Source organism: Panthera tigris, chromosome F3 (assembly GCF_018350195.1).
Source record: "Panthera tigris isolate Pti1 chromosome F3, P.tigris_Pti1_mat1.1, whole genome shotgun sequence".
Taxonomy (NCBI): Eukaryota; Metazoa; Chordata; class Mammalia; order Carnivora; family Felidae; genus Panthera; species Panthera tigris.
In genome coordinates this window covers 21385474-21399861 of record NC_056678.1, presented here as the reverse complement: position 1 = coordinate 21399861, position 14388 = coordinate 21385474, and the positions used below count along the sequence as shown (strand labels likewise).

General features: G+C 37.3%; 1 protein-coding gene across 7 annotated transcripts in view; it reads right to left on the bottom strand.

The window, feature by feature from the left end:
* Positions 1–14388, bottom strand: part of TDRD5 (tudor domain containing 5) — a 99523-nt gene that overhangs the window by 30107 nt on the left and 55028 nt on the right. For all 7 annotated transcript variants that reach the window (XM_042975981.1, XM_042975983.1, XM_042975979.1 and 4 more), the window contains 4 exons: positions 12131–12339; positions 7904–8124; positions 2553–2765; positions 1944–2010 (listed from right to left, as the gene is read on the bottom strand). In XM_042975981.1, coding sequence (XP_042831915.1) covers positions 1944–2010; positions 2553–2765; positions 7904–8124; positions 12131–12339 — 710 coding nt within the window. The remainder of the gene's footprint in view (positions 1–1943; positions 2011–2552; positions 2766–7903; positions 8125–12130; positions 12340–14388) is intronic.

Genomic DNA, 14388 nt, shown 5'->3' with positions numbered 1-14388 from the left:
CATTACCAAATGCATTTACTATTTTTGAAACCAGGAAAAAGATGCAGAAATACAGTGAGAGTCATTCACTTAGTTATAAACATTTATTAAGCACCTACCATAAAACAACCATTCATCTAAGCATCAGAGGTACAGTGGTAAAGAGACAATGCCCCTCATCTCAGGAGCTTACCCTGTGTATGTGAACAAATAATTAAGATCATACCCGACAGTATTATAAAGATAAAGTGACAATGAACGAAGTGGAAATGCGTACTTTCAATTGGCACCATGGTCAAGGAAGTCCTTCTTGGGGAAATAACATCTGAGCTTAAATCTGAATGACAAAAAGGAACCACCCATGATAGTTCTTTGAACAAGCTATTCCAATGATCAGAATCAGCAAAAGCCCTAAGGTCAGAAGAATTTCAAGAAGGAAGTAAGAAAACAAAAAGAGAAACAAAAATGGAAGCCATCTGAATAATATGAGAATAATGACCACTACCCACAAGTGGGTCACAAATTTAGCCCTGAGTTTCCTGATGGTAGTAGTAAAGAGAAGCCTGGTCAAGGCTAACATGCACCCTAGAAAACAATCCTGAATACTGACTTGCACAAAAGTCATAACTGCATACATTATTCACAATAACATCAAAACAGATTGAATGTCTAACAATAAAGGGATAGTTAACCTATGATAGACACTTACCTAACAGATTACTGTGAATCTATGAAAATTGAGAACTATGGCAACACATAAATTTATGCTATAATAATGCCGAGTGAAGAATATGATTACTATTTTATGTAACCCTGGAAACCCTACAAAAACCCTGACCCCCCAATATCCAATAAACTAAATTGAAAGGAACACACATCAAATTTCTAAACTGAATGTGTCTGAATGGTAGAATAACAGGTCATGTTTTCTTCTTTTTCTTTCCTTTTACTGCGCTTTCCAGATAAAAAAAAATTTTTTAAGGAATAATGCATGTACATGTAAGCAAATGATAAGGTAAACAAATGTGGTGTAATAAGTGTGTATGCCACATATATTTAAGAGTTCCGAGGGAAAAACACAAAGTCAGGTGCACGATAATCTTAATTACATAAACAAATGTATCTCTGTGGATGAAGACGCCTCCTGCTTCATCCCACTCATCTCGCACAACTACATTACTAGAGAATTCTTCAAAAAAAACCCCACATAACTGAGTACGGCAGTTCCTGAGGTACGCCCTTCAGTTGCTCCCCCACATCTACAGGACAACGCGTACACTCCTGAACATGGATACGGATCCCCATCACAGGGCCCTATTTCTCTGGCATAGCTTGCCGTCCATCAACTCCAGCTCACGTGCTGCCACAGAGGCAGAGCCACTTAACATTTCTCAAATTCGAGATGTTTTATGTTACTTTTCCCTTTGTCTGGAATGTTCTTCGTTTTGTGTCCAGTTATAGTCCTACTCTTCCTTCAAAGTTCCACTCTACCACAGGGTCATCCCTGACCAGCTTCAACAGAGATGTAAGCACAGTCCTCTCTTTGCACATCTGGCACATGCTTTTTTTTTTTTTTTTTTTTAACGTTTATTTATTATCGAGAGACAAAGACAGAGCATGAGCATGGGAGGGGCAGACAGAGGAGGAGACAGAATCTGAAGCAGGCTCCAGGATCCGAGCTGAGCCCAACGTGAGGCTCAAACTCACAAACTGCTAGATCATGACCTAAGCTGAAGGTGGACACTTAACCAACTGAGCCACCCAGGCAACCCTGGCACATACTATTAAATATCCCTACAGCGAATGTGACACAGCACAGGACTGACTTCTGGCTCCATGTCCATCTTCCAGACTATCTACAACGATTTCTTTTAGGGCCCATTCCAGGTTTTGTTTTTGTATCCTGAGATCCTCAGACTGTTCTCAGCACCAAATGTTTGCTGATTAAATGGGAACAAGCATACCTGTACTGGTCTCACCCAAGCCAAGGAACAAGGAATGGCCTGAGCCGGGAGCTTTGTGTAGCAGCACCTGCAAGAGATGATCACAAACCCCAATATTCCATCATGTTTTAAAACTGCATTTTATGGAATCTCTAATCCACTCTTGATTTTAGCTGTTTACAGCACTTCAGACTATTTTACTCATGCATCTTTAAATTAATGCCTTACACTTTAAAGCATTCTAAGTAATAAAAATTTTAAACATCATAGTCCTTGAAACCCATGCAATTAAAATATAGGTAGGAACAGACCAACCTTCATGCTATATAAATGCAATTCTTAGCATCACCCCAAGAATCATTTTCTTAATAAGAGATTGTTTTTTTAGAGTCTCATGGTCCATTCAGATTCAGTCATGTGAAAGAAGACCTAAGAGATTATAATCCCAACGTGAAACTAAGGGACCATATGCCAAGTTCATTTGCACTAAAAAAAAAAAAAAAAAAAAAAAAAGAGGGATGGAAGAAAGGAAGGCAAGAGAAAAGAGCAATCTTAACCCCATGCAGCTTTAGCATTAGGAGCATTATGATTCAAAACTTAGTAATAATTTAACCAGATTTGTTAACTCACTTGAGAAACCTTAGGGAGGACTTCTGAACAGTTCCAATATTTCCAAAGTCTGGGTAGAATACTTCAACTTCCTGTTTCCCGAGGACTTGATGGATAATGACCCGATACCACCACTTATCCTCAGAAATCCTGACACAACAGAGATGTCCCGGCTGGATAAAATACTCCGGCATGGCATATCGATCAGAAACCAGTTGATTGGAATAGCAGCGCCTGTAGAATTCCATAAAACAGGGAATTTCAAAGAGGGAGAAAATATCATTTGATGCATCAAGACCAAGAAAGTCTTGGCAAAAAGCAAGGAAAAAAAATCCTCCTTTTTCTGATTGGTTAATGCTTATTAATACCAACTAATTTTATTTTCCTCTTTCTTTTCCAAATCCCTTCTCTTCATCAATAAACTTCTTCACATGGAAAGTTATACACTCATTTTATCTCATATTCTCTGAACAAAATGGAATCCAACTTTATTCCTCAGCACTTCCTAAAATAGACATTTTAAAGACACCAATGGCCCCTTAATTCCCAAATCCAATAGCCTGTCTCGCCAGCTTTCAATATACTTCTTTCTCTGCAGCATGACCCTGATCCTATCCTCTTTCAAACTCTATCCTACTTAGTTTCCAAGACACTATTTTCTCCTACTTCTTCTCTGTCAATAATTATTCTTATATTGGCTCTCTAATTGCCTTTAAAGTTCAGGTTCTCTGGGATCTTACATTTAGGAAGTATAAAATAATAAGAGCTCAGGCTTTGAACCCAGTCACATGAGCTCAAATCGTGACTCCATCATGTACTAGCTGTGTGACTTTATCTTTCTGTGCTTCAGTTTACTTGTTGAGCATGGAGAGGACAATAAAACCTTAGCAAAAATAGATGAATGCTAAGCACAGAGTCCAAATACAGTTAAGTACCCATTAACTATTACTATTCTTTCTGTACACCATCTCATCCATTTTCATATCTTTATACCACTACAAATAAACGATGATTCTCCATCTTGACCTTTAAACTCTGAATCACTTCGGAACTTTAAAACTTTATTTCCAGCTATACAGAGAAGATCCTAGTTGTTCCCCAATTTTCATTCTCCTAATAGAATCCCAAATTTTATCTGAGTATATAGCCATTCAGACTTCCCAGACTCCTTAGCATCTAGATGTGAATACTAAGTCCTGAGCAATGAGATGTGAGAAAAAGTGTGCATGATTAGGATGGTAAATTTTATGTGTACTTTACCACAATTAAAAAAAGTAGAAGTATAGAAATTCTAGCTCATGTCTTTCAAAGAAAAGGGCACATCTCCAACCACCCAGCTTCTTCTCATTCTCCTTCCCACTGGCTGAAATGAGGATCTCATGGATGTGATGGCGAGCTACATGCTGGACCATGTAGATGGGGCAACACACTGTCTGGGACAGCAAGACAGAAAACACTTGTGTCCCTAACACCAGGGAGCTACCTTATCCACCTTTACTGCTTACATATGGACTACTATGGGAAGAAGAAATAAATTTTTATCTTTTTTAAGCTACTATGTCTTAGGCTAAGTTATGTCTCTGTAACAGTGGCTAAACCTAATCCTAACTATTACTGTCCACTCAACATTGTCAATTCACTACTCCATGGTCACCTTAGACGCACCAGGTATAAACTTCTAGCCCCAGCTAAAACCTACTCAATCTCTAAAGTCAACACAGGTTTCATATTCTCCTTTTCTCCCTCATCCTTCTCAACCCCATTCTTGTCACCAAGACCTGACAACTACTTCCCCAAATTTTTTCCAATTTCTTTCAACTCTCACTCTCTTACCAAGACTAGCATATTAATGGATGCTCTCCTGTTCACTCACCCCATCTTCCACACTGCAACGAGAGTTATCTTGCTAAAATACAAACCTGTTGATGCCCCTACCTTCTTAAACCTTCAGAGGCTCCACACTGTCTACAGAATAAGTCAGAATTCCCGCCCATGGTGTTCATACTCCAGCTCTTCCTCAGTATTCCAGTTTCACATTCAGTCACTGTCACCCAACCTCATGCAGCGGTGCTTCACTTCCCTATTTCTTGCTCCCAGAACACCACGCTACTCTGTTGTCAACAGTGGCCTTGGTGCCAGTGATTGGATCCACACATACCCACTCACACCTTTTTGACTGGCAAATTCTTACTTGTTTTTTAAGCCTAGCTCAAATATCTCCTTTTGTGAAGCTTTTTTCCACCTTCAACAGGCAGAATTACTGCCTCATGCAGTACCCCACTTATCCGCTCTCTGTATCCCCAGATAATCGTGGTGTTCACAAAGGCAAAGACCATGTCTGTCTTCTCCTCATACTGCTCATGCCCAAATCCCAAGCACACAGCAGATGTGGGATTAGTAACAATAGCAGCCAACAGGTGAGCTAGACTTCATTCTAAGTGCTTGAATCTTCCCAACTCTGTGAGGCAGGTATGAGTACTATCCCTACTTTGGAGATAAGGAGACTAGGCCCAGAGTTAAAAGTAACTTCAAGGCCATAGAGCCAGTACGTGTGCTTTAAAACATGTGCTAAATCTTACAGGCATACTGGAATGGAATATATAATATTTTTACTAAGTGTTTATTATGTGACTTACATTATACCAGGTGTTCTTGGGTGAGAGGAGTTTATAATGCAGTAAAATTAGATTAAAAGATGGAATGCTCTTGGATAAATAAATACATTATTCTTATATACGACATCAATGTAAAAATCAGACACTGTTGTTCATGAATAAATCTAAAGTGACTGCAAATGTACACATTTTACAGGGTGTTTTACTAAGAAAGGACATGATATTTCGGCAGATAAAAGAGATTAACTAGAGTAGTCGTTCTCCAAGTGCAGTTCACAAACCCCCAGGACTGTGATGCCCTTTTAACAAGTCCATAAGGTCAAGACTAATTTAATATTTTAGTGTTACTATGAAAATAGTTATTTGCCCTTTTCACTGCATTAACATTTGTAATGAAGGTGTAAAAGCAAGGTGCCTTAGCCAAATCAAGGCAGTGTCACCAAACTTTACTAGCAGTCACTTGTCACCGCCATGCACTCATATTAAAGACAAAGAAGAAGAAGAAAAAGAGGCCAATGTCACGTAAGAATGTCCTTCATAAACCAATAAAAATTAAGTATATTAAATCTCAACCACTGAGTGACCATCTTTTCAATATTCTATGTGACAAAAAAGGAAGTAATAGACACATAAAACACTTCTCAAGTTGTCTTAAGAAAAGCAATTATGCATCTGAGAACTGAACTAGCTGTTTTGTGGAACATTTTTACTTGGAAGAGGAACTAGACATTTTTTTCATGGAACATCATTTTTGCTTGAAATGACTACTATCAAACTATGTTTATTCAGACTTGAGTATCTGATGCACATTTTCTCAAAAATGAAGTGAGCCCGTCACTTCAAGAAAAACACTGACAGTATTTGTCATCAATGTTAAAATTCAAGACTTCCGAGCGAAAATTTAGATTCTGGAAATGTTGCATCCACTACGAGTTTGACAGCTTCCTAATACGTAATACTTTGAGATCAGTGGTGATATTAAAGAATGTGATTTTTTATACTATGTGATGAAATGTGTCAACATTTGGAAGACCTACATAACTCAGTGAACCAGTATTTTCCAATGCATGATGTTTTGAAATTATACATGAAGGTAAAAGATGCTTTCAGGGCTGGTTACACTGAGTGCCTTATGCTTGCTTTAATGTTCTGCTATTGCTGTCTTGAAATACTTAATAATTTTACAACTTGGAGACTTGCATTTTAATTTTGCACTGGAACCTGAAACAGCATAACCAAACCTGAATCTGTTCAAAGTACAAAGGAAGACCAATGAATTTTAACAGCAGCGTATGAAAAGTTCAAATTCCACATTGCAACCAATCTTTAAGAAACTACCACTTGTCAAATTTTGGAATGTTCACAAATTTCCTTAAATATCAAAGATTATTCACAAATTTCTGAAAAGGCTACTAAAATAACGCCTTTTTCCATGAGGACAAAGGGGAACCGTCTTGCAGTGTAGGTGGGAATGCAAACTGGTGCAGCCACTTTGGAAAACAGTATGGAGGTTCCTCAGAAAGTTAAAAATAGAACTACCTTATGATCCAGAACTTGCACTACTAGGTATTTACCCAAAGGATACAAAAATACAGATTCAAGGAAGTATATGCACTCTGACGTTTATAGCAGCATTATTAACAATAGCCAAACTATGGAGAGAGCCCAAATGTCCACTGACTGATGAGTGGATAAAGAAGATGTGGTATATATATGCATAGAATATATATATGCAATGGAATATCGTTCATCCATCAAAAAGAATGAAATCTTGCCATTTTCAATAATGTGGGTGGAGCAAAAATGTATTACACTAAACACAATAAGACAGTCACAGAAAGACAAACACCATATGATTTCACTCATATATGGAATTTAAGAAACAGATGATCACATGGGAAGGAAGAAAAACAGAGAGAAACCACAAGACTCTTCAATACAGAGAACAAACTGAGGGTTAATGGAGGGAAATGGGTGGGGGATGGGCTAGATGGGGGATGGGTATTAAGGAGGGCACTTGTGATGAGCACTGGGTGTTGTACGTAAGTGATAAATCAGTGAATTCTACTCCTGAAACCAATATTACACTGTATGTTTAACTAACTAAAATTAAAATAAAAATTTGAAAAGAGGGGTGCCTGGGTGGCTCAGTCGGTTGAGCATCCAACTTTTCATTTTGGCTCAGGTCATGATCCCAGGGTTGTGAGATTAAATCCCACATCAGGCTCCATGCTGAGCTCAAGATTCTCTCTCAAGATTCTCAAGATTCTCTCTCTCCCCCTCTGCCCTTCACCCCCACTCACATGCTCTCTAAAATAAAAATAGGTTTTTTCGGCAAAAGAAAGAAAATACTCCTCTTCACAACTATGCATCTGTGTGACCAGATGTTTTCATACACTACAATCAAAACAACGAAGCTCAAGACATTAAAGATGAAAGCAGACATTAAAATCAAACTTTCCCCTATTAAGACAGATAATAAAGAGATCAGCAAAAATGTAAAATAATGTCACTATTCTAATTTCCACAAAGTAGTTACTGTTCATAGAAATATGTCATTTATATCCACACAAATGGACTTACTGTTTTTTTAAACAAAATTTTTTTACATGCTGCAGTTTTAATTTCTAAGATAAATATCAGTAAACAAAAGCTCTCAAGTCCTTAACTGCTAAAAGCTCTAAAACCAAAATGCTGACAAGCACTGATTTAGAATGAGATAACATGAAAAATACATTGAAAACAACAGATTCCTACCGCATTTCAATCATCATGTCTTCAAGTAACTCTGATGAATCCCTGCTATAGATTCGGATGTAGAATTGACTAGGAGAGATGATATACTCCACAAAGACCCCCACAAGGGTACTGGTATCTAATGGTGGCAGTCTGCATAATTTCTTATCCCGTACAGCATCTGGTGGGATATCATGGTTTGCAATTGCCAGGCTGAGCTGTGACTTGTTACCTTCCACTTGCTACAAGTTAAAAAAAAGAAATAAAAGAAATCTTTGGGTGAAATTTCAAACTCTATGATGACATTTCCCTAAGTATATTTCATGAGTCATCTTTATCAGAATCACCTGGAAAATTATAAAAACAAAAACAAAGCTTCTTAGGCTTATTCCAGACTTACTAATTCAGAATACCTAGAAGTGGGACCCATAATTATGTATTAAAAAAATTCCCTAGAGGGGCGCCTGGGTGGCTCAGTCGGTTAAGCGGCCGACTTCGGCTCAGGTCATGATCTCGTGGTCCGTGAGTTCGAGCCCCGCGTCGGGCTCTGTGCTGACAGCTCAGAGCCTGGAGCCTGTTTCACATTCTGTGTCTCCCTCTCTCTGACCCTCCCCCGTTCATGCTCTGTCTCTCTCTGTCTCAAAAATAAATAAACGTTAAAAAAAAAAATAAAAAAAAAAAAATTCCCTAGAGGGTACTGGGTGGCTCAGTCAGTTGAGTGTCTGACCCCAGATTTCGGCCCAGGTCATATCTCATGGTTCATGACATTGAGTCTCATGTTGAGCGTGGAGCCTGCCTGAGATTTCTCTCTCTCTCCCTCTGTCCCTCTCCCCAGCTAGTGTTATCTCGAAACTTAAAAAAACAAAATTCCCTATCATCAAAACAGTATGGTATTGGCACAAAAACAGACACTCAGATCATTAGAACAGAACAGGGAACCCAGAAATGGATCCACAAACATATGGCCAACTAATCTTTGACAAAGGAGAAAGAATATCCAATGGAATAAAGACAGTCTCTTCAGCAAGTGGTGCTGGGAAAACTGGACAGCGATACGCAGAAGAATGAACCTGGACAACTTTCTTACACCATGCACGAAAATAAACTCAAAATGGATGAAAGACCAAAATGTAAGACAGGAAGCCATCAAAATCCTCGAGGAGAAAGCAGGCAAAAACCTCTTTGATCTTGGCCACAGCAACTTCTTACTCAACACGTCTCCAGAGGCAAGGGAAACAAAAGCAAAAATGAACTACTGGGACCTCATCAAAATAAAAAGCTTCTGCACAGCGAAGGAAACAATCAGCAAAACTAAAAGGCAACCTACAGAACAGGAGAAGATACTTGCAAACAACACATCAGATAAAGGGTTAGTATCCAAAATCTATAAAGAACTTATCAAACTCAACACCCAAGAAAACAAATAATCAAGTGAAGAAATGGGCAGAAGACATGAATAGACACTTCCCCAAAGAAGACATCCAGATGGCCAACTGACACATGAAAAAATGCTCCACATCACTCATCATAAGGGAAATACAAATCAAAACCACAATGAGACCTCACACCAGTCAGAATGGCTAACATTAACAACTCAGGCAACAACAGATGTTGGAGAGGATGTGGAGAAAGGATCTCTTCTGCACTGCTGGTGCGAATACAAACTGGTGCAGCCATTCTGGAAAACAGTATGGAGGTTCTTCAAAAAATTAAAACTAGAACTATCCTATGACCCAGCAATTGCCCTACTAGGTATTTATCCAAGGGATACAGGTATGTTGTTTCAAAGGGACACACGCACCCCAATGTTTGTAGCAGCACTATCAACAATAGCCAAAGCATGGAAAGAGCCCAAATGTCCACCGATGAATGAATGGATAAAGAAGATGTGGTATACAAACACACACACACACACACACACACACACACACACACACACACACACACACACGGAGTACTACTCGGCAACCAAAAAGAATTAAATCTTGCCTTTTACAATATGTGGATGGAACTAGAGGTTATTATGCTAAGTGAAATTAGTCAGAGAAAAACAAATACCATATGACTTTACTCATAGGAGGACTTTAAGACACAGAACAGATGAACACAAGGGAAGGGAAGCAAAAATAATATAAAAACATGGAGGAGACAAAACATAAGAGACTCTTAAATAAAGAGAACAGAGGGTTACTGGAGGGATTATGGGAGAGGGGATGGGCAAAATGGGTAAGGGGCATTAAAGAATCTACCCCTGAAATCACTGTTGCACTATATGCTAACTAACTTGGATGTAAATTTAAAAAATTAAATTAAAAAAAAATTCCCTAGGTGATCCTTACCTACATTAATATATGAAAACTGCCTTATGAAATTAAGAGTCAAAAGTATGTTATACAACTGCCCCATTCAAAATTGAAAATATGGTACTTTAAATATTCAGGCTAAACGAAGACAGTCTTCCTACCCAACCCTACCAACAAAGGTAACTTTAAAGAATAAATTTCACACTAATCTTCCAATCAACAAGTTTCTCAGGGCACCTGGGTGGCTCAGGAGGTTGAGTGTCCAAGTCTTCATTTCGGCTCAGGTCATGATCTCACAGCTGTGGGATGGAGGCCCACATTGGGCTCAGACCTGAGCGTGGAAGCTGCTTGGGATTCTCCCTCCCCTGCTCTCTCTGATCCTCCCCCATTCACATGCTCACCTGCACTTTCTCTCAAAAACTTAAAAAAAAAAATTATTTTTATATTTTTTAGTTTTATTTTTTAAAATTTACATCCAAATTAGTTAGCATATAGTGCAACAATGATTTCAGGAGTAGATTCCTTAGTGCTCCTTACCAATTAGCCCATCCCCCCTCCCACAACCCCTCACATAACCCTCAGTTTGTTCTCCATATTTATGAGTCTCTTCTGTTTTGTCCCCCTCCCTGTTTTTATATTGTTTCCCTTCCCTTATGTTCATCTGTTTTGTCTCTTAAAGTCCTCATATGAGTGAAGTCATAAGATTTTTGTCTTTCTCTAATTTCACTTGGCATAACATCCTCCAGTTCCATCCACGTAGTTGCAAATGGCAAGATCTCATTGTTTTTGATTGCCGAGTAATACTCCATTGTATATGTATATATATACACCATGTCTTCTTTATCCACTCATCCATCGATGGACACTTGGGCTCTTTCCATGCTTTGGCTATTGTTGATAGTGCTGCTGTAAACATTGGGGTGCATGTGTCCCTTCGAAACAGCATATCTGTATCCCTTGGATAAATACCTAGTAGGGCAATTACTGGGTCATAGGGTAGTTCTATTTTTAGTTTTTTGAGGACCCTTCATACTGCTTTCCAAGGTGGCTGCACCAGCTTGCATTCCCCCCCCCCAAAATTGTTTTAAATAGGGTTTCTCAAACATTTTCATTCTAAAATCTATTATTTTCCTTTAGACTTTTCTCTCACCCTCTAGAAAATATGTAGCAGTCTCTTGAAACAAAATGTTTTCCTTCCATGAAAGAAGCCAGTTACAGACGATAGAAGAAAAGAAGTGTAAGCAATTAATTCCTTAATAACAGCAAAATAAATAACAGAAGATGAGAACACAAAAAAGGAAAATTGTGTGTGGAAACGTAATGAAAAAGAAAAAATAAATACACCCTATAATTGAGTACATGAGCAGGGGCAATTTGCAGCAATTATTGAGACACATAGCTAAAACAAAGCTCCTCAAAATCTTCCCTCTGAAGCCCTTAAGGGTTTTCCAGCCCACATTTTCAAAAACATGGACAGACCATTGGCTTGATCATCCTGAGAAAACTGGCAAATCTTCAAACCCATCTGAAAACTTTAAAATGAGAGTTGAAAGTTAGTTATACAAAAGATTGAAAACAAGAATAAATGCTGTATAAGGTGATTTCAGACCAAAACTCTGCTCTCTTCTAAAAAATCATGCATCTAGAAACAACATTTTCCTGAACAGAATTTTGATGTAAGGAAATACTCATTTAGGGGCGCCTGTGTGGCTCAGTCACTTAAGTGTCTAACTTCAGCTCAGGTCATGATCTCATGGTTCAAGCCCCACATTAGGCTCTTTGCTGTCAGCACAGAGCCCACTTCAGATCCTCGGTCCTCTCTTTCTGCCCCTCCCCCACTTTCTCTCTTTCTCAAAAATAAATAAAACATTAAAAAAAGAAATATTCATTTAGTTACTTTCCATAATGCTGATCTCCAGTGTACAAAGTCTTTACACCTACTCACCAGCTGCAAAGGCTTTACCACCAGATTAGGCTTTTTGCAAATCTTCTTTTCTGGCTCTTTAGGGTTTTTAGGAAGACAATCCCAGGCAGTCTCCTTGATAGCAGCAGTAGACAGTGAATTTCTAGGGGGACTGGAGACACAAGCTTTGACTTCTATTTTCTTATCTGTTTGAACTAAACATGAATTTTTGACTGATGAAATGGGTTCATCTGAAAAAATCAACAGAGTAGTCTGTGGATAGCCATTATAGTAATTTGTCTAACTGTTACAAAGCACATTCTATGGCCCAGGCACTGGGCAAATAATGACAAATGAGAGATACGAACCTAACTTTATAGACCTTTCAGTATGGAGAAACAAAAGGAAGTTCTAGATGGGAACAAATCTTAAATTACTTACATTGGCAGGGAAAGGGCAAGTTTCTTGAACTTTAGTTAAAGGTTTTCTTTTTCAATATCCTGATTTCAATTTACTTCCTGCTCAACTTTCGCAGTGAATATGCATAGTTACTTAATGTATTAATGTGACTACTGAATATCCCATAATATAATGCCTTAATTTTTAGGGGATTACAAAATCAATCACATATTGTGTTCAAATTTACATGTGTATGATGATTTTAAGAGACTGACACCTTAAAACAGACCCAGATAGACCTAAAACCATAGTGGCTCCTACAGAAAAACTAGTAAGTGCACAAAGATGGAGGTACAAGAATGTTTATCACTGTATCTTTTATAATGACAAAAAATAAATACACTCTATATGTCTGCCAACAGGAGACTAAATCAATTATAATACAGTCACATAAAAGAATTATATGTAGTTAAAAAGGATGAAATAAACTTACATATGCTGATATGAAAAAAACATCCATAACATACGAAGTATAAAAAGAACTTATATATATACAGAACACTATCTTATGCAAGAAAATTCTACATGTAATAAATAACTATGGTATTATACAAGAGGTCCAGAAAAAGACCTATTAAAACAATTACTAGTTACCAATCTACCTTACTGGAATTTTTAAACAAATATTGCTTTTATAATTTTTTAAAAAATCTATGTATGCTTACATATTCATTGAAAAAAATCTCAAAGACCAATAAAAATTCTAACAGATTTTTTCAGGGAAGTAAAATGATGGGAAATATTCACTTTCAACTTATTAAAATAACATGAGTTATTTATACATTATTTATAACTCGTTATTTTAATCAGAAAAATCAACAAAGTGGGTATGTATGTATCAAAGATACATTGATATTCTGGAAAAAAGTTGCTATCCATCAAAACCACTTTTACAAGCTTATAAAAATACAAGGACAGTTGACCCTGAACACTGCAGCATTTAGGGGCATCAACCCCCAATGCAGTAAAAAATCTGCATATAACTTTTGATTCCCCCAAAATTTAACTACTAGAGCCTACTGCTGACCAGCAGCCTTACTGATAATATAAATAGTTGATTAACATATATTTTATGTATTATATACTGTATTATTTTTTCCCTCCATTAGTTTATTTTTTTAATATGAAATTTATTTTCAAATTGGTTTCCATACAACACCCAGTGCTCATCCCAACAGGTGCCCTCCTCAATGCCCATTCTTAGAATAAAGTAAGCCAGAGAAAAGAAAGTGTTAAGAAAATCATAAGGAAGAGAAATTACATTTACAATATTATACTGATTTTACCATAAAAAATCCACATATAAGTGGACCTATGCAACTCAAACCCATGTTATTTAAGAGTCAACTGTACCTTACACTACTATAATTTGGCAACATGTTACCACTGAAGGAACAAAATAAAGAATACATGGAACCTCCCTGTATTAGTTTTTAATGGTATATAAGCCTACAATACTCTCAATAAAAATTTCAAAAGAAAAACCCAAAAAACAAAAATCAAGTGCCTTAAATGCAGTGTGGTTTCCTGGAGTGGATCCAGAAACAGAAAAAGAACAATTGTGAGAAAGCTGGTAAAACCTAAATAAAATCTACAGTTTAGCTAATAACAGTATATCAGAATTAATTTCTTAGTTTTGATAAATGTATCATAGTAATGTAAGATGTTAATATTAGATGGATGAAAGGCACAAGAGAATCTATAATATCTTTGCAACTTTTCTGTAAACCTAAGATAATTTTTAGTTTTAGGTTTGAAAAAGTTTGTTTAAAAAACAAATACATGTGCTAGGTTCCAATGCACACCCATTTACCAAAAATGTCCTTGTATTTCTAAAAAGC